General features: G+C 42.6%; 1 protein-coding gene across 4 annotated transcripts in view; it reads left to right on the top strand.

The window, feature by feature from the left end:
• Window positions 1-24,669, top strand: part of MAGI2 (membrane associated guanylate kinase, WW and PDZ domain containing 2) — a 1,353,147-nt gene that overhangs the window by 1,265,100 nt on the left and 63,378 nt on the right. For 2 of the 4 annotated variants that reach the window (XM_044245897.1, XM_044245896.1), the window contains 2 exons: window positions 14,946-15,084; window positions 24,356-24,444. In XM_044245897.1, coding sequence (XP_044101832.1) covers window positions 14,946-15,084; window positions 24,356-24,444 — 228 coding nt within the window. The remainder of the gene's footprint in view (window positions 1-14,945; window positions 15,085-24,355; window positions 24,445-24,669) is intronic. The other 2 variants (XM_044245895.1, XM_044245894.1) reach the window with 1 other exon arrangement.

Genomic DNA, 24,669 nt, shown 5'->3' with positions numbered 1-24,669 from the left:
CACACCAAGTGTTAAAAGTACCTGCTAGCCCAAATTAAGGGGTACAGTCAGTGGTGTGGAACAGCTCAAAGTAACTAACCATGCGAAGACTAACCTGGTCTCTTGGTGCCCATGACACCCACTCTGCATCATTCATAAGTTAATTGGCTGGCTGCCAGTAAATTAGAGATCTATAGCTATAGAGAGATATATATATATCTAACTCAGATATAGATATCTATATGTATTTATATCTATGAGTTAGAATTCTGCTTCCCAAACTTAATTCGAATTTTGCTTTGTTGTCTCTAGAGTATGTTTGCTCTTTTTTTTTTTTTTTTTTTTGAGAATTAAATGAACTAATGCTTCTAACTTACCTGGAAAATATTTGGCTTACAACTATGCTCAGTAAGTGCTAATTACTGTGAGGGGGTCAACTTTTTCATCCAGGTGGTGCACGACCGCATCATAAGCTCCTGGGTAATTGAGAGGTTAGGAGAGGTAGAGAAATCTAAATGTTTGCCTATAGTCGACCAAGTGTGAATGTTCACACAGAGAACTGAAGATGATTTGAGTCTAGTTAGGATACCTGATAGAGCAATGTCACCTTAGCTATCTTTGTCAAAATCATTAATTATGAAACTCACTAAATCGCAGCAAGGGGTTCTCCCATCTCTGAACATGGAGGGTATCTCATATGCCAGAGTCGTGACTCAAGTCACGTGTCATGACCTCACATCAAACTGCATGTCTTATCTCCGTCCAACATTCCATGCATTTCCCTGGACGCAGGAGTCGTTTCTCAAGTCATTTGGGAGAGGAGTGGAGGGAACAAAAATGACTGTGAATCAAGATTTAAGTGGGAAAGTCTCCTTTTAAAAGTGGCTGATTTGCCATGGGATGTACGTGGAACTCTGAGACTAGCCACAGTTACATTAATCAGACAGTTATTAACCTAAACTGCCAAGTGGGGAGAGTTCAAAAAGTGCATTTTGAAGCTATGATAAACCAGAGGCTTTTTATTCTAGTGATTTAAGAAAGCTTTACATTTTTATTTCCAATTAACCTATCAATAGTGATGTCACTTAAATACTCCTAAGGAATATTATCTCCTCATTATTGCCAGAAAACATGCTGCCCAATTTCATAGCTCAGCTGTTCTCATGCATGGATGGACAATCTGAATTAACTTGAACAGAAACAAGAGTTTTAGACACTCGGCTACATTCCTACTTGTAAAATTTAAGTAATTAAAATGTGACTTTAAATAGTAAAAGAAAAGAAAGTAGATAATGTTTATTTTGTGCATCGAAATGATAGTGATACAATGCTTCTCTAACTTTCTATGTATTCAGTGTTAGTATATCAATAGAAAAATTACTGTAATCCTCACATTCCATTCCAGTACAATTGAAGATTGTGGCAATGAGTAAAGACCCTCTGGAGAGTTGTCTTAAAATTAAGCTATTAAGAAAGAGTGGTTTTTGTTTTCTTTGTGAACAAACAAAGATAGCCCACTGGAAGATGGGAATTTTTTCTGCCCTGTATACATACTCCTTGTGCATTTAAAAATCAGACACGAGAACACCCATTATTCTGTTGATCTGAAACTTTGACACTATAGAAACAACATGTAGTCAAGGAGAGAGTTGTTGAAATGATCAGGGAAGTTCAGACCCACAAAGCCCTAATTAGATTTAGTCACCGTTGTAGGGATTCTCGTTCCACCTTTCATCAGACCTTCCTTCTCATTCTGCTCATGCTTGCATGAACCTGGACCTCAAAGCTATTTGTGACATGTGATTATGTGTGTGTTCTTAAACAATATACCAAAGGTTAATAATAAATCACAAATATCTTACACATCTTCATGTAGAAGGAACTTTTCATTCTGAACTAAATAAAAACCTACTCATATCTTTCTCCATGGCTCAACAATCCGAAAGCAATCTCAGAAAGAATGAGGATTCTGGGTTTGGGCATTAAAGGTCCTGTGTCTTGTCATCTCCTCCTGTATGCTACATGGCCTTTCACAAATCTCTTTTCCTCCCCGAAGTGCGGTCTTCATCTTAAAGTAAGATAATAGGAACCAGAGATCAAAGATTAGTAATACGGGCTCCTTGCCCTCAATGCCCCAAGTGTGCTTTGGTGGGTGTATTATCAAGAACTGCTTCTTTTCTTTACTTTACCCCCCAATCAATCAATCAATCAACCCACCATTTTCTCTGTTGTTCTCTCTCTCTCTCTCTCTCTCTCACACACACACACTCACACTCACACAGTATTTTGCTAGCTGCCTCTATAAAGTATATTCTAGAAATGTAAAATGTGATTTTTGCCCTCAAACTGTACACTGGGAAGGGAAATTCTAGTACTGTAAGAATGTGTTTTCCAGCACTTCTTACAGGACTCAGGAAATACAAAAAATAATGTCTGTTGTCACCCATTTATGCCAACAAAGGTATGGTTACACCAAAAAGAAAAGAGATGCCTCCACCTTGTGACTGGGTCTTCTTCTTCTTCTAAGCTTATTTCTTATTGCAAGTTAGAAGATGGTATTGTTTTTACTTTCAGACATTTCTTCACCTTCATTTTGTAAGAGGGACTTCTGTGAAGTCCTTCTCATGGAATTCAAGGTCAGCCTTGGCCAAAATGAAGTAGCTAACATTTATTTATCCATTTAAGACATGTTTATGAAACTACCCTGTGCCAAGCACCTTAGCCAACAGTAGAAAAACAATAGTGAGCAAGGCACAGATGTTTGCAAAGCAGTCTGTCCTCAGAGCACTCTCTTTCTCAACCCCCACACTCTCAACTCCCTCTGAAGACTCATTCTCTCCCATTAATCATTTATATTTTATGCAGTAACAATTTTTGTCCCCACTACCAGTAAGTTTTTATTATCTATTATTTTTAAGGCAGTGTGCTACCTATTACTAGAAGGCACAAAGATAAAATCCCTCTTTCCAGGAGTTTATAATTCAGTAAGTACAGAAGTGAGAAATGGTAGTGGGGCAAATAAACACACAATAACTAGAATGAAAGGCAGGGTTGCAGTAAGTAGTATAAGAGAGGTTGTAGCTAAAGTGCAGAAGAGCCCAAGAGAAAGGAGGAGAGCTTCCCCCTGGAGCGACCAGAGACAGCTTCTTGGAGGATTTGAGAGGAAACTTTGAGAATGGGCATGATTGCAAAATGAGATTGGAGGGGGCAGGAGAATGGTAAGAATGACAAGCAGGGGTAAGGGCAAGAGCAAAAATGCCCACATGAGAGAACCCAATGAAGAAGGGAGGAATGAGAAGCCAGCCAGATGAAACACAGGAAAATGGTGGGCGATAAGCTGGAAGGATGAGGGGACAAGGTCCTGTGTGATCTTCACACTGGGTCAAGGAGCTTGGATTCTGCTCAAGAAGAAGGGGGTGAGGTGGGGAGGTGTCCGAAGGGGAGAGAGACCAACACAGACATGAGCTTTAAAAGATGCTTGTGGCACCTATATGGACCAAAGGAAGAAGGAGAAGAGAGAAATGAGGAATGGAAAAACACGGAAGAGAAAGAGGAAATGACCAGCTGCTGCTGGGATCAGAATGGAAGTCAGTTTTGAAAAGCACGTTCAACTCCATAACCTTTGTTTTTCTATAATGCTATCTTAAGAGACTATTTCTATAAAAATGAAATCTTTAAACTGGGGTGCCTGTTAAGCATCTGACTCGATTTCAGCTCAGGTCATCATCTCAGGGTTGCGAGACTGAGCCCTACTTCAGGCTCTGTGCTCAGTGAGGAGTCTGCTTGAGATTCTTTCTCTCTGTCTCCCTCTGCCCCTCCCCCAGTTCATGCTCTCTGTCTCTCTAAAATAAATAAATCTTTTTTAAAATATATTAAAAGAGGTTTCCAAAACTAGCTTCTCCAAAACTAGCTTCTCCAATATGGTTGCCACCACCCAATTTTTATGTTTTGTTCTTAAATTATTTCTTAAAGCCTTTGTCTTAGTCTCTTCTGGATACTATACCAAAAATACCACAGACTGGGTAACTTATTAACAGCAGAAATTTAGTGCTCGTCATTGTGGAAGCTGGAAGTCCTCACATGTTGGAAGGGGTGAGGGAGCTCTCTGGGTTCTCTTTTATGAGGATCCTAATCCCATTCATGAGGGCTGTGCTCATGATCTAATCTCCTACCACAGGCCCCCACCTTCTAATACCATCACCTTGGGGGTGAGGATCTCAACATATGAATTTTGAGGGGATATAAACAATCAGGCCATAGCAGCCTTCATATGTCATATTCATTCATTGTTTTTAAATCTGTTCTTTTGTTCTGCCTCCTCCTGGATCCATTGTCTTTCCTTCTTTCCCTATTCTGTGTCCTGGGGAACTGATCCTTGCCTTCATCACACACACTGTCTTGCTCTCCGGTTTCCTGTTGGATTTTGCTGCTGAGAAGTATAGCAGATCAGAGGGCCTGTAGAGAGAGAATAGAAAGTGTAATAGTTTTTTAACAAATAACAATAAATTTAGTGGCTTGAAACAACACCAATCTTATGGTTCTGGAGGTCAGAATTCTAAAGTGGTTTCAGTGGGTTAAAATCAAGTCATCTTACCAGCAAGGCTGGTTCCTTCTGTGGGCTCTAGGGGAGAATCCATTTCCTTGCCTCTCCCAGCTACTGAAGCCACCTACACTCCTTGGCTTATAGCCCCTTCCTCCATCTTTAGTACCAGCAGCGAGGTACCTTTTCTCATCTCTCACCTCTGCTTCTGCCCTTCCATGTTCTCTTTCTCAGATTTTGACCTTTGTGATTACACTGGGGCCACCCAGACAACGTGGGATGATGATCTTTCCATCTCAAGGTTCTTAACTTCCCATCTCAAGGTCACATTTGCAAAGCCCCTTTGCCATGTAAGGTAACATATTCACAGATTCCAGAGAGTAAATCTTTTTTTTTTTTTAAGATTTTTATTTATTTATTTGATAGAGATCACAAGTAGGCAGAGAGGCAGGCAGAGAGAGAGAGAGAGAGGAGGAGGAAGCAGGCTCCCTGCTGAGCAGAGAGCCCGATGTGGGGCTCGATCCCAGGACCCTGAGATCATGACCCAAGCCAAAGGCAGAGGCTTTAACCCACTGAGCCACCCAGGCGCCCCCAGAGACTAGATCTTTTGAGGGGGACATTATTCTATCTGCCACAGAGAGGTATTTGTTCCCCCTGTTGCTCCCGGCCTCCATGCGCTGAGCCTGGCAGCACCCACCCCTCTAGAATGACAGCTCTCATCAGACCCTTGAAATTTGCCTTCCTCTCCCAGGCTCTTCCAGCCAGAGATGGTAACAGTCCCCACCTGCAAGCCTCAAGAGCCCTCTGATTCCTGAACCCTGCCCACGCCACTGAAATAGTCCCATCATTAAATTATATGCAAAATCCCAGCTGACTGGACCACCATCTTGGTACACCTTTTCACATTCTGACACCATGAAAGTGTCAGGTCTGGAATTGGCACCTACACAGAAAGTGGACGTAGATGCAATATTCAAGTGGGTTGGCATCAGGAAAACCATTGTCACCCTTTGCCAACATCACGCTCATCAAACAAAGCATAATGCTTGCATCTGATTAGGAATAATAATCCCTCATTTTCTCTTGATTACATCCAGGAAAGAGAAATGACAGCTGACACCAGGTCCACAATAGAAAGTTTCCTCTTTGATTTCCTTTTGGTTGTTTTTCAATCAAATTGGGAAACTGACTTCATGACCTAACACAAGTGATTTCTGGGCAAATGGATGAGACAACTAGCTGAACCGCCAATGAGGGCCTTCTCTTCCTGCTCAGGTGGATCATTTCAAGATGCTTCCCTAGCTACTGCTTCTAGCCTGAGCCGTCAAACAGACATATGAAAGTCAAAAGTGTCGTGCTTATTTTTTCCCTCGAAGAAGGTATTTTGCTTTAACCAGTTTGTCTTGAAAATCTTCGTTTGCGTTCATGTCTGTCACCACAATGGAAGTTATCCCTCTGTCTTAGCTTAGGGTTTGGATGAGCTGTCCATAGAACTATCTATCTAAAATCATAGAATAAAAATAGAAAAACAACATCAACATCCTATAGGAATTCCTAAAATGCAGAACTTACCAAACCAACAGAAGATTTCTTTTTTAGTTTTTCACTTCTAAGGGATGTTTTAAGAAAAGCATTTACCTCATTTCCACCATGAAATATCCCCAGTAGTTCAATTGCTTCTCTCCTAGTTTCATTATAAACAGCTTACAACTGCGTTCATTTTTTTCTCCACTCTGCCATGTGATGACAATGATAGTAGTAATTATGAGAATTAATAATACAGTATTATATTTGTATAGTTTGGAGTTTACAAAGCACTTACATATAGTTTATATTAATTGATCACGCTTCCACCTGGTTGACATAGATCATGAAACCAAATTTAAACTTTTTATAGATCTCCTCTAAATTTGGTTTACACAATAAGGAGGAAAGAGTCAAGAAACAACTTCTGAAAAATGTTTTCTTTCAATCATACATCCATCTATTGAACAAATATGTATGGGAATATCCCACGTGGCTAAGCCTCTGCCCTTAGAGAATTTACAACATAGTGGTAGACGAAGCTCAACACTTTTAAAGAAACACTGAGCAAAGGCACCCAGCCCAGACTGGTGGGATCATGGAAGGCTTCCTGGCTGTGGTCACACCTGAGGCAGGTCTGAAGGGATGAGTAGAATTCAGCTATTTGCAGAGTGGAGGGCAGATTCTAGACAAAGGGCACAAGAAGAGAACTACTCTAGACAGGTAGGAAGAGATCATCAGGGAGCCTGAGGATGTGAAGAATGGCACATCAGCTCCCATGAGAAGCCCTAGAAGAGCAAGGAGATTTAGGAAGAAGTAGTCTAATAAAATTATCTGTATAAGGTTAGTATTGCTAAATATCTGACAAGGAAAAAAGAAAGGTTTGCTGGGAAAGTTGCCAAATCGTACTTTAGACTTGACCCCCACAAACTTGGCACTGCATCATCCTTCAATTTTATATCTATTTTCATGTTATAATTAGAGGGTTTTAAAGTAATAATGAGAAAAAAAGGGGGGGCTTCTGAATGGAGAGCTCCCCTTGAATCTCCACCAGAGTGGGCACCCTGTTTGGAATGACCCACCTAAGCATCACCCCAGCTAGCAGGCAGTATGCCCAAGCCGAAGACTGAGCTTTGGGGCGCCTGGGTGGCTCAGTGGGTTAAAGCCTCTGCCTTCAGCTCAGATCATGATCCCAGGGTCCTGGGATCGAGCCCTGCATCAGGCTGTCTGCTCAGCAGGGAGCCTGCTTCCCTTCCTTCCTCTCTCTCTCTCTGCTTGCCTCTCTGCCTACCTGTGATCTCTGTCTGTCAAATAAATAAATAAATAAAAATCTTAAAAAAAAAAAAAAAAGACTGAGCTTTGTTTGAGCTGTGACTAAGTCTCTTCTGAAGGGGGATATGAAATAGGGTACATCACCCTCCTCAAGAAATAACCCCTCAGAATTCTGCAGCAGCCCCTAACGTCTTGTTCCGCACTTGTTCCCCTCACCATCGTGGCCTTTCTCAGCAGATGTGTGCTCAGGCAGGACGTTGATGAGGGACCCTTCTATAAATCCAGAAGGGCTGTTTCACACTTGTGTTTGGGTGAAGTCTCTTGAGAGAAGTTGGGATTTTTTAAGTGATTACTTTCTAGAATGTAGTCTAAAGAGAGTTTCAGACAGTTCTCCGTGTATATATTAATTGAGGCAAATAAAAGTTGCAGAGTTTTGGTGCTCTCAGACACGTGCTTCTGTTTCCAACTGGGTTGGGAACTTTCCCTCTGGAAAAAGCTGCTGACTTGCTGGGCTCCTGCGCCTTGTTGAAGCAGTAGTGCGCAATGTTTGGAACAAGAGCCAGGTCCTAAAGAGAGGCTTGGGTCTCATCTATCTCAGGCACCAGCCTCGTGGAAGACATGGAAAGTCAACAGTATAACCTCCTAGAAAACATTTTTACTGTAAGAGTTATTAAATAATATCTAACAAAAGTTAATTGTGAAAGCAGCCATTACCTATTCAAGTTGAAAATCAGCCTGTCCCTTTGCTACAGCAGTACCATCAAGGCCCAGGGGTCCTGTTGTCAGAGCACCTGGTGATGGTGCCCGTGGCGGGCAGCGGCCCACAGTCTGATTCAAATGTTTTTTTCCTGGCACTTTATGATTTCTTTCACACTCGGCCTCCATTCTGCTTTCTTTCAATCCTTTAGCATTTGTTTCCCATTGCTTTACCTGTCTCTACCAATTTTTGTAGGTCACCATTACTGAAACCTCACTGGCCTCCTCTAAGTACTATTGAAATTGCTGTGGTGTAGTTAGAAGGGCTTGAGGCAGCATTTCAAGAAAGCGTTAAGATCTGCAGAGATGCTCAAAAGCTGAACTCACTGCATCGTGAGAAGACAGACGGCTACTCTAACTGAAAAGCAAACTTCAACCACATAGTCAACTGTGATTAACCACAGGCCTACTTGTCAGGAACTGTGTAGATGACAGTAGGTATGGCCCCTGCCCACGAGGAGTCTGGAGTCAGCAAGAGAAGCCAGCCTGTAAGTGAAGAATTTGGTGGTGCTACCCTGTGATCTCAGATCATTAGCCACAAAAATGGTGCAAAGCTAAATCTTCCATGAAATGAGGAAGAGAGATAGATATCCATTGTTTGTTTGTATAAAATTCGGAAAGAACTCAAACCCTCACATTATAACCTAGGATTTTAGTCATATATAATCACTCAGGATAGATGCTTGTGGGGCAGTAGTAGGAGTGAGGGCAGTCAAGTTAGTACCCCACGAAGCATGTTCGTGAGATGTCGGAGCAAGACTTGAGCGGTAATGACTGTGACTTAGGGTTAAAGGAAATCCAAGATAATTGAGTTCTTATAAATATTTCATTGAGCCAAGACACATACTTTCTCTACAACTTCGCTACAAAAACGCACACAGGTCGGAGTTTACATTTCTCTCCCTACGACTTAATCTATTAACCACTTAAGAAATATTGAAACTTTACCTTTCCCTGCCTTGCTTTTCCAATAAGAAGAGAAAAGGTTTTACCTGCAGACCCCCTGGCAAGTTCTAGGATTTGGTAATAGCTTAAAGAAAAATCCGCCATGATGTATTGAACGGAAATGTGGGAGTAGAAATGCAGAAGTTACTAGGCTGTGCCAACAGAGGGCAGTCTTGTCTTGTCTTTTTTCTTTTTTTTCTATTGAAGTACAGTTGACACACAATATTACATTAGCCTCTGGTGTACAACATAGTGACTCAACAAGTCTGTGCGTTATGCTGTGCTCATAAGTGTAGCTACTTGTGTCACCATACACACTATTACAATACCATAGACTTCCCGAAGCTGTACCTTTCATCCCTGTGACTTATTTATTCCCTAACGGGAAGCCTGTACATCCCTAAATTTGGTTTACACAAAAAATTGGGGGGGGGGGAGGAATGCCTAGAATTTTAGCTTAAGTCCTTTGGTTAGTTTCCTAAATTTGACATCTCCTTGACACACCCAAATTAGCACACACGTGTTCATGAACTTTGGGTCTCCCTCTCTCCCCACCTCCCTTTTTCTTTTTCTCTCTCCCTGTACCCCTCTCTCTCTCAATTCTAACAAGAACTTGATATTTTAAAAATTCTCTAACAGGTCAATGGTTGGTTGGTGGTTTTGGGGTTTTGGGGGGGGGTTTTGGTTTTTTTGTTTTGTTTTGTTTTGTTTTTCTTAAGTAGGCTTCACACCCAGCATAGAGCCCAAAGGAGGGCTTGAACTCACAATCCTGAGATCAAGACCTGAGCTGATGTCAAGAGTCGGACGTTTAATTGATTGAGCCACCCAGGTGCCCCAATAAATTGAGGAGTTGTGTAAAGTTCCATTTTAGTAACAGAGCTTTGTTGAAGATAGTTCTCGTCTTTCTTCTTCATCCCTGAAAGGACTGCAAATTTCCCAATGTTTTTTTTTTTTTTAAAGATTTTATTTATTTATTTGACAGAGAGAAATCACAAGTAGACAGAGAGGCAGGCAGAGAGAGAGAGAGGGAAGCAGGCTCCCTGCTGAGCAGAGAGCCCGATGCGGGACTCGATCCCAGGACCTTGAGATCATGACCTGAGCCGAAGGCAGCGGCTTAACCCACAAATTAATTCCCCCAGTTGGTTCACACATAAGGGAGGAAAGTGATGCTTTTCAACTGGCCACATCCTGACAGCTGCAGTGAAGTCAGACGACATAGGAAGGTAATCAGGGAACCTCTTCTGCCCTGACAGACTCCTTATATATCCATGTAATAAGGATAAAAGCAAAAGGAATCAAATACAGAAGGGAGTCCCGTTTAAGATGACTGTGTATACCACTATGAGTAAGGTAAAAATAAAAATTAAGTCTTTTGTACAATTTCCATCATTTCACAAAAAAAAGGAACAGGGGTCTTGAGTCTGGGCTCCCACTGAGTTTATTATCAATGATACTAGGTGCAAATGAGTTGGCCCACTTTTATAATCTGCTCAGCACACTTTGTAAGATTCAGTCTGTGACAGGGACAGCATTTCCGTCTTATTACCTGACTGGCATCCAACCACACCAATTTTTCTTTTTTTCTGAATTTGGTAAGATCTAGGACTATACCCAAACTTCCACTGCTTTCAATGAGGCAGGAAATCAGCAGACTCCATCCTCCCATGTCCTGTCATGGGGAGGGGACTTTGGAAGGGAATGGAAGTCTTAGACAAAGGCTAAGGATCCTTTCTCCAACCAGCATCAAAGATGTTCTCTTCTCCCTCTGAGGAGACACTATATCAAAAGCTAAAATATGGAAATCTGCCACGCCAAGAAGTCAGGCCATGCTCCTGGGTGCTCAGTAAAAATAACAGCCCTGACCCTTCCCAGAGCCCCAGCTCTGAAACTCCCGCATAGGAGATATCAGTGTGGCCCCCATAGAGGCCTTGAACCCCTCTGTCTCTCAACCAGTCCTGCAGTCTTCCAATCTCCGCCACCTCTCTCTCCCATGCTAACGTCTCTTCCCTCAGTTTTCATGAACTCTTAGTAGGAGAAAGGAAACGTAAGAAATGCGCAAGAGAATGAAAAACATCAAATTTCTAAGTCTTACTATACTCAAGTATGTGACAAGAATGCAGACAACATGTGACCACTTCTGTAACACCATGAGATTTCTTTGCCTTCCACATGACTCTATTACAGTGTCAGTCTCAAGATAGAAGTTTCCTCAGGCAATGGTGACTAGCAAGGGTTGATTTGGGGGTCAAGAGTGTTTATAACCCCTTTTCCCATGATTCTCAAGATAAGCCATGTATAAATGCTTCATTCATTCACAAATATGTACCATGTGTACCATATAAGATATATCATTAAAAAGAACACCCCCCCCAAGTCCCATGGGCTACCTGGGTGGCTCAGTTGGTTGAGTATCCAGCTCGCAGTTTCAGATCAGGTCAGGATCTCAAGGTCCTGCAATCGAGCCCCACGTCAGGCTCTGCACTCAGCATGGAATCTGTTTGAAGATCTCTCCCTCTGCCTCTGCTCCTCCCCTCTGCTTAAATAAATAAGGAAATAAGATATTTTAAAAAAAAAATAGGGGCACCTGGGTGACTCAGTTAATTAAGGGGTCTGTCTTCGACTCAGGTCATGATCCCAGGGTCTTGGGATCGAGCCCTGCATCGGGCTTCTTGCTCAGCAGGGAACCTGCTTCTCCCTCTGCCTCCCTAACTGTTCATTCTTTCTCTCAAGTGAATAATTTTTTTAAAAAAATTAAAAATTAAAATAAATAAAACTTGAACTCCTGAATAGCAGAATAAACTACCTGACAGTTCCCCAAATATACCATGCTCTCAAGTCTCAGGGTCTTTATACACGCTGCTTTCTCTACCTAGAATGCTTTTCTTCCTCCTTCACCCAGGGAATTCTTACTGAGAACTTCAAAACTCAGTCGAGATGTCACCCCTTCCAGAAAGCTCTCCCTAACTACTAGTTCACCCATTCTGAGTTAGATGACCCTCTTTGTATTCCCTTAGCACTTTGTTAATGTCTCAGTCATAGCAAAGATATATTGAAAAATAATCTTATTTACCCACTTTATTTCCAGTTAGACTGAGAATTTGTTGTAGATAGAAATGATACCATTTTTTTCTGTCTTTATCTTATCTCCCTAGTAGACTCTCTAGCACGTGATAAGTGCTCAGAAATCATTTGATGAGTGAAGAAGCTACAAGTCTAGGAGGAAAGACAGAAAAGTATAACTATAGCAAAGTCTGATAAATACTGGAGTAAGGTGCAGTGACAAATGAATACAGAAATTAGAAACGTCTGCTTGAGAAGAAGACCGGGTCTAGGAAGAAGAAGAAGATGCCTAGGCTGGCCTTGAGGAAGACCAGGAGATCACCAGGCTTAGAGGGAGGAGAAGACAAAGAGAGCAGTAGCATGTGGAAAATGCTGGAGGCTTCAATAGGCATGAAGCATTTGGGGAGATGTCTCTTAGAAGAATGACTCTAGTGGGGCACCTGGGTGGCTCAGTTGGTTAAGCAGCTGCCTTCGACTCAGGTCATGATTCCAGGGTCCTGGGATCCAGGCCTGCATCAGGCTTCTTGCTCAGCAGAGAGACTGCTTCTCTCTCTCCCTCTCCCTGCCACTCTGCCTGCATGTGCTCTCTCTATCAAATAAATAAAATCTTTAAAAAAAAAAAGAAGAAGAAGAAGAAGAAGAAGAATGACTCTAGTGACAGAAGAAGATATTGATGGGAGGGTGACAGGAGAATATTAGAAAACCAGGTAAAAGTGTGATTTGCGCTAGTTAGCAGTGGGATACAAATGAAGGCAAAAACAGATGTTGAGACATTCAGGGCATGACCCTCAGGTTTCTGGCTTGAGTGAGTGGTGGTGTCATAAACCAGAATGAGGCGTTAAGAGGAAAAATTACTTTGGGAGGAATATGGTAATCCCAGTCTGCTGGTGTTGAGTTGGATGTGTCCATTGGACCTCCAGGTGAAGACGTGTAATAATCAAGTAGATATGCGAGTGTGAAGCTCAGAGGAGGGTCTAACTAAACATGAAGAGTCTATTCTAACTTCATTGGACCTTTAGTTTCACTTCTACGACTTACTGTAGAAGTAAATACTGTGCCATGACGTTTCAGGCATGGTTGGGAACTGCTAGGAAAGCAGTAATTGGTCCCCTCTCTGCCACTGGCTTGGGTGAAGTGGCCTCCGGTAAGGTGATTGACTTCAGGCTGTGCCCATTGCCTTATGGAAAGGAGACCTGAAGAAAAATGTGGCAAACATTGCCTCTAAAACAAATCATTTAGTCCTGTTGTTCATGATTCTTCTGTGAAATTTGGAAGTTATACCAGTGAGGCAAACTTCTTCCACTGCCCCAAAACCATACTTTTGAAGACCACTGTACACAAAGAGGAGGGGAAGTCTTTGCTTTCATTACATTGAAGTCCTTATCCCTAGCAAACTCTTTATAAAAGGAGACAGGGACACCTGGGTGGCTCAGTCGGTTGAACATCCAGCTCTGAGTTTCAGCTCAGGTCCTGATCTCATGGGTCAGGAATCAAGCTCCATGTCAGACTCTGTATTCAGTGTGGAGTCTGCTAGGTATTTTCTCCCTCCTCTCCCTCTGCCCCCTCGCTTCCTCATTCTCTCTCTCTCTCTCTCTCAAATAAATAAATCTTTAAAAAAGAAGGGAGGGAGAGAAAGGAAGGAAGGAAGGAGGGAGGGAAGGGAGGGAGGAAGGGGAGGAGGGGGGAAGAGAGAGAGGAAGGGAGGGAGGAAGGAAGGAAAGAAAGAAGGAAGATAGATGTTGCTCCCTAGCTATAACAAACGTGTTTGTTCTTTCCCCCCATTTTGGGGGTAGGGAGTGGTCTTATTTTAGTGCCATCCCGCAATTGTGATGGCCACTTTTTGTTCCTGTTCTTGCCCTGCCTCCATTGTGATAATGCACTGCGCTAGAGAGTTTATTTGCAATTCTGTCTGTGTTACAGAGTTTAGGTTGAGATCTGCTTTAAGGGACCCAACTAAAATAGCATTTTTGCAAAGCAACTCATTGTGTTTTTCCTGGCTAATTTATCTTAAGTGACTTGCACTGAAATGAAACATATTTTAATTCAAAAGTTCCTGACAGTAATGGTACTGTGGGAGTTACATGATGTGTTCGTGGTTGAACCTCTTTTATTCCAGATATCTATTCACGAAGGCTAAATGGGAATTGCTTATGGAGCCCAGGCATTTCTAACAATTCAAGAGGGATTGGTATTTAACCAAATAGTTCTGGCAATCAGGTGTGAGCATGGCAAAGATTTAGCAAGGGCATTAGTCGTGTGTGGAGAATGGAGGATCTCAATTTTAATTCAAAGGACTGTGATAGAAAACTCATCATCAAACTTGAATATCAACCAGCCATGTTTACAAAGAAGGCAAAATCACAATAGCACCCAGGGAAATTTAAATGATGCATGATAAAAATTCTCAGAGAAGCCCAAAAACCAATCATCCCATCCAGCATGCTGAATGAAATGCTGCACTAAGCCCAGCGCTGGTACTGTGTTCAATGAAAAGGCCTTAAAATATTTACTTCTTGTTTCAAAGCGAAGGTACCAGGTTTATTGGGAATTGTGGTATCAAACATAGTCCCTAATTTTTTAAAAAATGCCAAAAGTTTAAGTAAAGCTTCTGCCACACTGACTAAAAATAAGTAAGATACCACCCCAACGTGTGGTCCGAGGTTTTCACTCATGTCAAGGTAAATCAAGTTTGTTGGTCAGATTCAGGATGCAGTGAAGAATTAGCCTCTTCAAAGAAGCAACAGGGTACAACCAAAGTGTTCATATGCCCTCTGGAGTCTGGTCCTCTAAAGGATGCTTTTCTGATCTGTTGGAAATGCAGTTTGAGTGGATCCATCTTTGGCTGAGTTAATGTTTCTTTAATTAACAGGTAGGAGATCAAATCATCGAAATCAATGGGGAGAGCACAAGGGACATGACACACTCCAGAGCGATAGAACTCATCAAGTCAGGAGGAAGAAGGGTCCGTCTCCTGCTGAAACGTGGGACAGGGCAGGTCCCGGAGTATGGTACGTTTCACGTTTTGATTCACCTTTTTTCTCTTTCTTCTGTGTACTGTAAATGGTTCTGCTTATTTGTACAAGTACATCAGTCCTCCAAGTCTACCTAAATATATTTAGCTTTCAAGAGCTGTATATAGACACTGGTGTATATGCATATGTACACTGAAGCACAAGATTGATATGTGTGTGAGCTCTTTCTTTTGCTCCCTTGGTTAAGTGATGTTTAAAATAGCAAATAGAGGACCTTCCAGGGCATCTCTGAGTGTGCAGGGAGAGCCAGCCACCACTTATACATTAGAACTTTTGCAGTTTGACGAAAAGTCTTCTGTTCATTTGAGTCCACAGTAATTTCTCAGTTGTTTCCTAAAATCGCTCATGTGTCACACTGCCCCATAGGCTGTGTGACCGGGGCCAGGGGACAAGCAAGAGCAAATCTTCTGGTGGGAAAATGAGAATGTAAACTTCAGTTCACGCAGTGGTTGCATTTTCTTGGTACTTTGGGACTGTCCAAGAATTCACTCTTAACACTGTGCATCTCTGTGCTCTTCCAGAAGGCATGGAAGTGCATTAGCTCTGCCTTCAGGAGTCTCTAATGGTGTTCCTTCTCAGCAGTCCATTGAAGGCACCACTGACAGGTTGACTAAGAAACTGTTGGGTGGTCATTAGGTGAGAGGCATCAGCCCCTTAGCTGGTCTGTAGTTAATGTCAAGGAGTGTCAGAAAGACAGACAGACATCAGTGAAGAACAGTGCTGAGAACACCTGTCCAAATTAGGGCAATGGGACCTAAATAAATAATAAGCTCAAATTGTTGATCTAGATGCTAGCTTTTATCCCTCCATCCCTACCCCCCCCCACCACACACACACACACACTTTCTCTCTCTCTCTCTCTCTAAATAACACTTTTCCCTCTGTAATTATGCTTACCTTAATCATGGGAAACTTGCCTAACTACCAAATAATTGAACACTTCCTTAGTTAATGGTGCAGGATAGTCTTGAGTTCAGTTGAAACATATGAATTCAAATGCCCTCAAAAACTTTGTTTTCGGGATCTTGGAAAACCCCAAAAGCACTGGCAAGTACTCAACTAAGGAAAGCACTGAGAAGTTTTTGTAGGCTTGGCTCTATGCCCCAGGAAAGACTTCATCCCAGGTTCCCATCCTTAATATCTGGATCTAATAATATATGTTTAAATATTAATATTAGCAATAAGGACAGGCCTGATCCTGTTAAGTGGCACTGGTGCTAATCCCTTTGTAAAGAATCCTACTCTTGGAATAGAGTGACTTTTTGCACCCCAGAGAACTAAGCAATCCAGTAATATGAAACTGACCTGTGACAGTTTGTCACTTCTAAAAAATACCTTATTTTAGGGGCACCTGAGTGGCTCAGTCCTTGGGCATCTGCCTTTGGCTCAGGTCATGATCTCAGGGTTCTGGAATCGAGCCCTGTGTCGGGCTCCCTGCTCAGTGGGGGCCTGCTTCTCCCTCTTCCTCTGCCCCTGCTTGTGTTCCCTCTCTCACTGTCTTTCTCTCTCTCTCTCTGTCAAATAAATAAATGATATCTTAAAAAAAAAAAAGTGGATGGGTAAAGCTCTTTTAAAAAATACCTTATTTTAAAGGTATCCTTCATTCCACAACAAGACCTGTTATCTGAGCCACGGAATGTCCGTTCAGTATTACTCTTAGGTCCTAACAAGTTAATCTTTGAAAAGTTAATCTGAACCACATGGCTACCCAGAGCTGTCTGTTCTGTTCTAGAATCCCTGTTGGGTACATCTTTTCAGCAGCTCGTCTACAGTGAGCAGTTAGAACATTATTGTTGACCAACTGGCAGCATCACTCAAACTGTGATGCCCACATATGAGGCTGCCTTAAAGCATCTTAAAAGAAAAACTAAAAATGTGTTTTGGGGACAAGACCAAAATTCAACATCATGTCAGCATGATCCCTTTAATTCTTAACATCACCTGAGAATACCTGGTTAAGATTGAATTTAACAGAGAGTTTGTTAAACATCTGAACACAGTTTTGAGGACCCAGTCATCAATACAGTTAACTCCTGTCATTTTGCAGAATTTCTTCTAAATCTATTCTTCTAAAACGTAACATTAAATCATGCTTGCCAATGGTTAGAGTTTGTCAGCTACTGTTGAAGTTAGACTGACACAGATTTTGACTGTAAATTAATTTTAAAGATTATGTCACAAAATATCCAATTTAATAGAACAGAGCGATCTCCTTTAGGGAAGTAAAAGAATAATCACGAACTAAGTAAACATTACCATCTAAGCTGAAAGATGCCTGGTTTTGCATGAGCAACCAAGAAGGTTAGGGATCAGACCAGCATCTCTGGGGATAATGCCATCAAGTGATATTTCTGGAATCTCATAGCAACTAATGGGGTCCCCAAGACCACCCCACATTCAGAGATCTACTAGAAAGACTCCCAGGGCACAGAATAGAGTTGTACTAACAGCTAAGATTTATCAGGCAAAATCTGAGGAATCCAGGTGCAAGATTCCTTATTCTCTCTCTCCCTCCCCCTCTCTGTTTTTCTCATGAGGGGTCACCCAGAGAGCACTCTTCCCCAGCAACAAAAACACAGTAATAAACGTGTGATACTGTTGCCCAGAGAAGCTCATTAGAACCTGGCACCAGGATTTATACTATGCTACTCAAGCAGGCACCCTTCACGAGCACATACCAAAATTCTAGACTCCCAGAAGAAAAGCAGGTCATCAGCATACACCGTGTTGTCTGCACAGTTGCACAGGAGATACCCTTATCCTTTAGGGAAGGGTGTATATTAGTGTAGGAGACAGTTTACTGATCGAAGTCCCAGAGGCCAACCTTGCAAGCAGATCTTTCTGAAGACAGGACAGCCATCTCACGGCTGCCACGCCAACTCTTTCCTGTCCCAGGGAGCAAACCGAAGAAGCAGCCACAGTCATGGAGCTTACAAATGACCCCAGCTTAAAAGGAGTGCCCACAGCTGAAGAGCAACCTAATTCCTCCAGCACCAGTTAGACTATATCATGAAGCCAAATCTTTTGTCCACAATAAAAGAGTGCATTTTAATGATGCTGGCAAGGGGGGCTCTGTTACAAAACCATGTAATGGAAGCCGGAACAGCAAAAGAAAATGCCTGAGATAACCAGTAGGTACAACCAAGAAGATAATCCACTTTGTCCAGATGTACCCTCATCACAGGAACACTGAATTTTCCATGTACTATGAGTTTAATCCTGTTTTTTCCCTTTATTTGCCTCTTAATATCCAACACATAGCAAAAAAATCCATCTTTAGAAGACGATTAAAGGAAGTTGTCAGAATCTATAGGAGACATAGCCTGCTAGGGAGCCATGTAGACTTAATCCAGCCTGAGAGAGTGAGCTTTGAAGAGTAGAAGATCGACAACAAACAGCCTGTTAGCAGGGTTTTAAGCGATAGCCACCAGCCCTCCCTCTGCTACCTGCTGAATTCAGAATTCACAACAGCTCTGAAGCAAGACCCTTATCTGGACATTTGGCCACGTGGACCACGGGAAAGCAGATCTCAGTCTAGAGAAGTAGGAAACTCTTATGCTGAGTTCCTAAGGTGATCTGTGACAGGGAGATAAACCCAGGTTCAATTGAAAGAAAAAAAAATTCCGAGGGTAATCTGGCAGATTGTTGACTAAACAAAATCAGTGTGAATCCAAGTGAGCCGAGGAAAGGAATAAATATGCTGCAAATATGCCATCCATAATTACCGCAAGACTAATCGTCACACGACAGCCCAGCCAAGTCAGAGGCATAAATCAGCAAACGTAGCCACAGAAGTCGGGGCTGCACACAGGCTGTTGAGCAGCTGCAGGGGGAGTCGGCAAGTGATAAGGGCTTTGAAGACGTTGCTTTTATAGCTAAGTCCTTGAAGGAGATGGATACTTCAACTCTACTCTAGTCCTTAGGATAAGAATTTGTTGATTATAAACTCTTGTTGATTATAAACTCCCCGGGAAGTGTGAGCTCCCCCTCCCCTGACACACATCTCAACAACTGGCAGGAATACGGAAATTTCACTCCACCATACTGAGAAATGAATCCGAAGACGATGCCTCAAAAGTAGCGCCCTCCTAAACACTGGTTGTTGCTGTTTGAATTAAATCTAAGAAGGTTAAGAAAGAAGAAGTCACGTGTCGTGGTTCTAATTCTGCTCAGGAATAAATTATACAAATTAGTGCCCTGCCTTGAAACACAGGTGTCCTTCATTAGCATTCAAAGAACGGAGGTGAGCCCTCCCTTGATTTAGACACCGAGCCACAGAGCCAGAGGTGAAGTCAAAATCAAGCAGTTCACTCCAACTTGGGCCTTTCCCCTGGTAGTATTCGCCATTCAGATCGGATCAAAATAAAGCAAAATAGAAATACGCTTTCTAGTCTTAGTGGTCTAGCCTGTTTATTCCCTTAAAAGGCAACAGGACCAGTCTTTCCGACTACAGTGGTGAAGGGAGTCCACTAGCAAATGGAGACTCAGTGCTCTTAGGAGGCCACGCAGGGTTCCAAGGAGGAGGCAGAATTCTCTTAATCTAGGTGTCCCGGCGACAACGAACACCAAATGCCCACACCAAGGGAAAGAAAGAGCCAGTCTGTGGATTTGATTTCTACCTACCCTTCCATTTTCAGAGTTAGTGTCTTTAATGGGTTTTGACTGGATCACAGGTCTTTGGGTAAATGGGACTGTTTTCATTTTAGAAGTATAATAAAACTGCATTAAGTACAGAGAGGAAAGATATGAGTCAGGAACTAGAGTTAAAGAAATGAATGGGGCAAACAGTTGTTTAGTTAAAGACTGCCTTTCATCAGAAATACACATGACTTACACTCAACCTATCACAGATTAAACAGAACTGGTCTCTATTTATATGGCAATAGGCAACGTTTATTTGTTTATTCTTCTTCAGGAATGTACCTTGAGCAGTTGTAAGGACATGGATGGAGCTGGAGTATATTATGCTAAGTGAAATAAATCAGTCAGAGAAAGACACACACCATATGACTTCACTCATAAGTGGGATTTAAGACACAAGCAAGCAAAGGAAAATGAGAGAGACAAACCAAGAAATAGACTCTTAGCTCTAGAGAACAAAGCGGTGGCCACCAGAAGGGAGGCAGGGTGGGGGATGGGAAAACAGGTGCTGAGCCCCGGGGGGATTAAAATAAAAACTTTAAAATAAAAAGGAATATACAGTGACAAGTTAACATTCCAAGCATACTCTTATATTCTTGCTTATAGTTATTAGTTCAGCAAAAGCTTTCTTCCCTTGGATCACACAAGCATAAACTACAGGCAGTATGCCCCTACTAACTAGTCCACGTGAGACAGTCCTGTAACTGATATCATTAATTCATGTCATTACTACTCCCTTAACTCAAGGAGGATTTTTCTGGGCACCTACAATGGGCAAGTCTCTACCGTCCAAGCTATAGTCCCAGCCCTGAGGGAGCTGAAGTCTAGGAAGGAGGCATGGTTTCCAACAGACTGATGGCAGATGGAAAGGTCTTCAAGGACCAGCTCTAGTGAAAAACTTGAAGTGGGTTTTATTAATTACTTGTGGAATTTAATAAGCGCTTCTAAAATTAAGGATCCTCAACAAGTCCTTGGCTTCTTCGGTTGGTTAAGCATTTCCTTTGTAATATTTCTACCCACACTTCAGACATTTTTTGAAGAAAGGACTCACTGAATGTAGATGACTTTCTGTTTAGACCTTGTCTGAATTATTCTAAATTCTAAGTTTGTAAACCCAAACTTCATCTGGCAAATTTGCTAAGCATCCCTGCCCACCTTCTATGGCTGTCAGCCCCAGAGAGCCCAGAGCACTGTGACCTCACATCCTGAGGCTTTCGTGGGGGTGCTGCTGTACCCCCACAAGAAAAGACCAGGGGAGAGTCTTCATTTCCTTCGTTTCTTCCTCGGAGACCATGTTTATGGGAGCTTTAAGTGGTTCCATAGCCTTTGCACTAATTCGCCTGCATTTTTAATAGGGCAAAAGGCAGCTTGCTTCAATAATAAATTATGAAATTTAATTTCAGCTTCTGACATTCATGGTTGAGTGTATCTTCCTTTTCTATGAAAGGTTCCACAAATCACTCCTGTACACCTCTACTGAGGCAGACCGGAGGAAGAGGACAGGCTGTGAGGCAGAACTCCGGGCTGCATCATGCAGAGGACAGGCTGCTTCCTGCCTAGAAAGGCTCAAGACTGCTCTCTGCAGCATGTGAGTGAGCCCAGGAAATGGTCTGTGACGCTCCCGATGAGTTTCCCATTTTGCGGAGTCAGAAGCAGAATTTTCCTTAAAGAACACGCAGCTCTGACATTCCTTTCTCCACTGTTCAGCCGGACCCTCATTTATTATTTTGAGTATTTTTAGGACAAGAATGAAAACTCATTTCTTCACATTGTTTTATTGGGAACCATGGACTGTAATGAATATTGGGTTTTGTTTCGTTCTGTTTTGTTTTTTGGATACCCTCGTGTGATTTCCAACACGCAATTTTCTCTTTAAGGATATATTGTAGGATCTCCTTCCCCAAGTCCTCACTTTGTTAGGCATTTAAGCCTCTGATAAAATATATTAGAGGGGCGCCTGGGTGGCTCAGTGGATTAAGCCTCTGCCTTCAGCTCAGGTCATGATCTCAGGGTCCTGGGATCGAGCCCCACGTTGGACTCTCTGCTCAGTGGGGAACCTGCTTCCCCCTCCCACCCTCTGCCTGCCTCCCTGCCTGTTTGTGATCGCTGTCTGTCAAATAAGTAGATAAAATCTTTAAAAATAAAAAAATAAATATAAAATATATTAGAACACACAGTAACCAAGAAATCTACCAAGAAGAACCAATTTAGCCTTTGAGGTCTGACCTCCCTCAATTGCCAAACACTCAAGTTATTGGCCACGTGCATGTCAGAAACCATAAATATCCCAGTGCCTCCAGGAACCCATCCTGGAGAGGCACAGTTAGGCTCAAGTTTCAAACCCATCACTAGCACCCATTGTAAAGTGGGTGCTAAATGCCAAAATTATTTTCCGCCCACTGTCTGACTTTTCTCTTGTCTCAAAGAAGAGCTGATACAGAAGGTTTTTGATTCCTGTAAAGGAGTTTGCCAACAAAACCCTGCTCTCCAGGTACTAAAAGTGGTATCTAGTACCTTGAGACAAATTCTTGGGTAGGCCCAGCCAACTACCATAACCAACAGCTGTAGAGTCTCCAAGTAAATTTCAGGCTTTCTTTTTTTAAAAGATCCTTTTGTGGCAGAGCCTAGTGGAAGAAAGAGTGAGTCCATGAAGGCCGATTTTTGTTAGTCGAGAAAGTGCCTACAGCCTTGCTCAAAGATAAGACTGCTGCAGTGTCCTGTTCTGAAAAAGGCCTCCCAACATTTCCTTTTAACCCAATTCCCTCCATCAGGACCAAAGATGAGATTATATAATGCCCTGGTCCGCTCTTGAATTATGTGTTCTAACTACAGCAAGATCTCCAATTAAGAATTACACACATTTTTCAGTGTGCTCTTTGGGTTCCGTTTCGTTTGTTTGGTTTTGACTTTTTTAAGAGAATAAAAAATGCACACTTAGTCCTGACTAAATTGCTGTTAACTGTCCGTGGCTCAGACATTTGCTCACGGGGTGACTTGCTTTTACATTTGTGTACAAAGATGTGCACTGTCTCGCATGTAGTAACTCTGGCCTCAGCAGGCTACCGGGTGTTAGGACTGAACACACACACACACACACACACACACACATCCACACGTCAGTGCGCTTAGTAGGCCAGCGTGCCACTCTCCATTTTTCTTTTCCCGCTGCAGTTTCTACCCCAGTCTCCGTGGCAATTCATTCCCACCGTGTTCCGGGTTCTTTTCTTTGAACGTCTGTCCAAAGGTTTCCTAGCACATGTATCTTTCAAGCCCAGTAAAGGTCACGTTTAAAACCTGATGAGAGCCTTCTCAGTGTGACACAAAACCAGCTTGATTCTTTTTGCACACAGTTACTGGCATCTTGGCAGGGTTAAATGGTAAACTCAATTAATAAGGCCTGAAATGTAATTTCCATTGCTCACGCCCGTAGTTAAGCTTCAGTTTTTTTACCACCGAGAGGGTCTGCTTTCCATTTAACCTTGAGGTGTTCGTGCTCAACCTTTGTCTCCCTTCTCTGAGACACACAACATGCCCTGAAACACACTCCAGGAGGCAGAGCCGGAAACCTCTGTAGAGTGCGGTCCCATTCTGCTTGCCGAAGCCAGGCTCCCCGTGGGGAGCAAGTTAGGCATTTAGATGGGGCGTATCATCAGTATATGCCAGCAAGGAGTGCATCAGGCTCCAGAACGCATGAGCTGCGTGGATTAAGTTGTTCTGAGCACATTAACCTCATGTTGGTCTGCCCATCCCTCCTGCTGTGCGGAGCTGAGAGAAACACAGCAGCAGGCGAGGTGGGGGGTGGGGGGCGGTCCTTGCTGCAGCTCCTGGGGTCTGTCTCTTGGAGATGATTGATTTGGGCACTCCTGACTTTCTAGTACCTGCCTACGTGTAGATAAAGAACTGTAGCCCAAGAGCTGAGAGAGACACAAAGTGAGGCAGCCGCCGAGAGGCTGGTTTCAGGGCACGGCCCTCGGCCCTGGGACAGGTGAGTATAGCCCAGAGTCGAACACGCAAGGCATTGCCACCATTCTTCCTCCTGCTTTGTTTCTTTCCCAGAAAACAACTACACTCAGCAAGTCAACTGCGAGCCTTGACTCTCAAGAAGTAGACTGTCAGAGGTGAGGGGAGCTAGGAGAACGTACGAGATTATTGGCGAAAACAGAGACATGAACGTGGGCATGCCCTGTCTTTCTTTTTTTGATGTTTCAAAATGTGGAAATGATTACTGTGACTGATTCTCAAATGACAACCAATAGCACGAAAACATCCCATCGTTATGGGAAAATTCTGCAAAAACTCTGATACGGCCATTTCAAATTTTGTTAACATCTGTGTCTCCCAAAAGCGCCTCAGGATGCCCTCAGTATTTTGAGAAAAATCTACTTTTGGAATACACATGTAGCTTAGTCTATCACTAATTTCACTTGCTGCATGCTCAACAGGAGTAGCTCTACTTAAAAGTCTTTATTCTTACTGCCTAGATAATTTGTATTCAGCTGCTCTAAACATACTAAGCGATCTTGACTCTAACCGTAATAATATATCTTTGTCACTGGTTCTGTTAATTCTAATGATTGGTCCTAGGCTGTTCCTCCCCTTCCTTTAGGAATGGTACCTTCCAGTCTCTCCATGTGCATGAAAAGTGACAAGCATGGGTCCCCATATTTCTACTTATTGGGCCACCCTAAAGACACGGTTTGTAAAATCTGCATGAATATTATCTTTCTCTAATGAGCTTTGGTTTTGCATTGTTTGTAACTGATGTATAATGCCTTTTCTTTCATAGTAGCCTGTCTAATTACTGTTAGAGCTCTGGAAAATACCTAGCTGAGACCTCACAAGTGATAAGGATAGGATTTGTGGGTTCATGAGCACTTGGGATGCACCAAATTCCAGCCCAGAATGGCCCCAGCAGGAAGG

Source organism: Neovison vison, chromosome 4 (assembly GCF_020171115.1).
Source record: "Neovison vison isolate M4711 chromosome 4, ASM_NN_V1, whole genome shotgun sequence".
Classification (NCBI taxonomy): domain Eukaryota; kingdom Metazoa; phylum Chordata; class Mammalia; order Carnivora; family Mustelidae; genus Neogale; species Neogale vison.
Note: the sequence above shows the minus strand (reverse complement) of the source record. Positions and strands in the feature narration are given on the sequence as shown.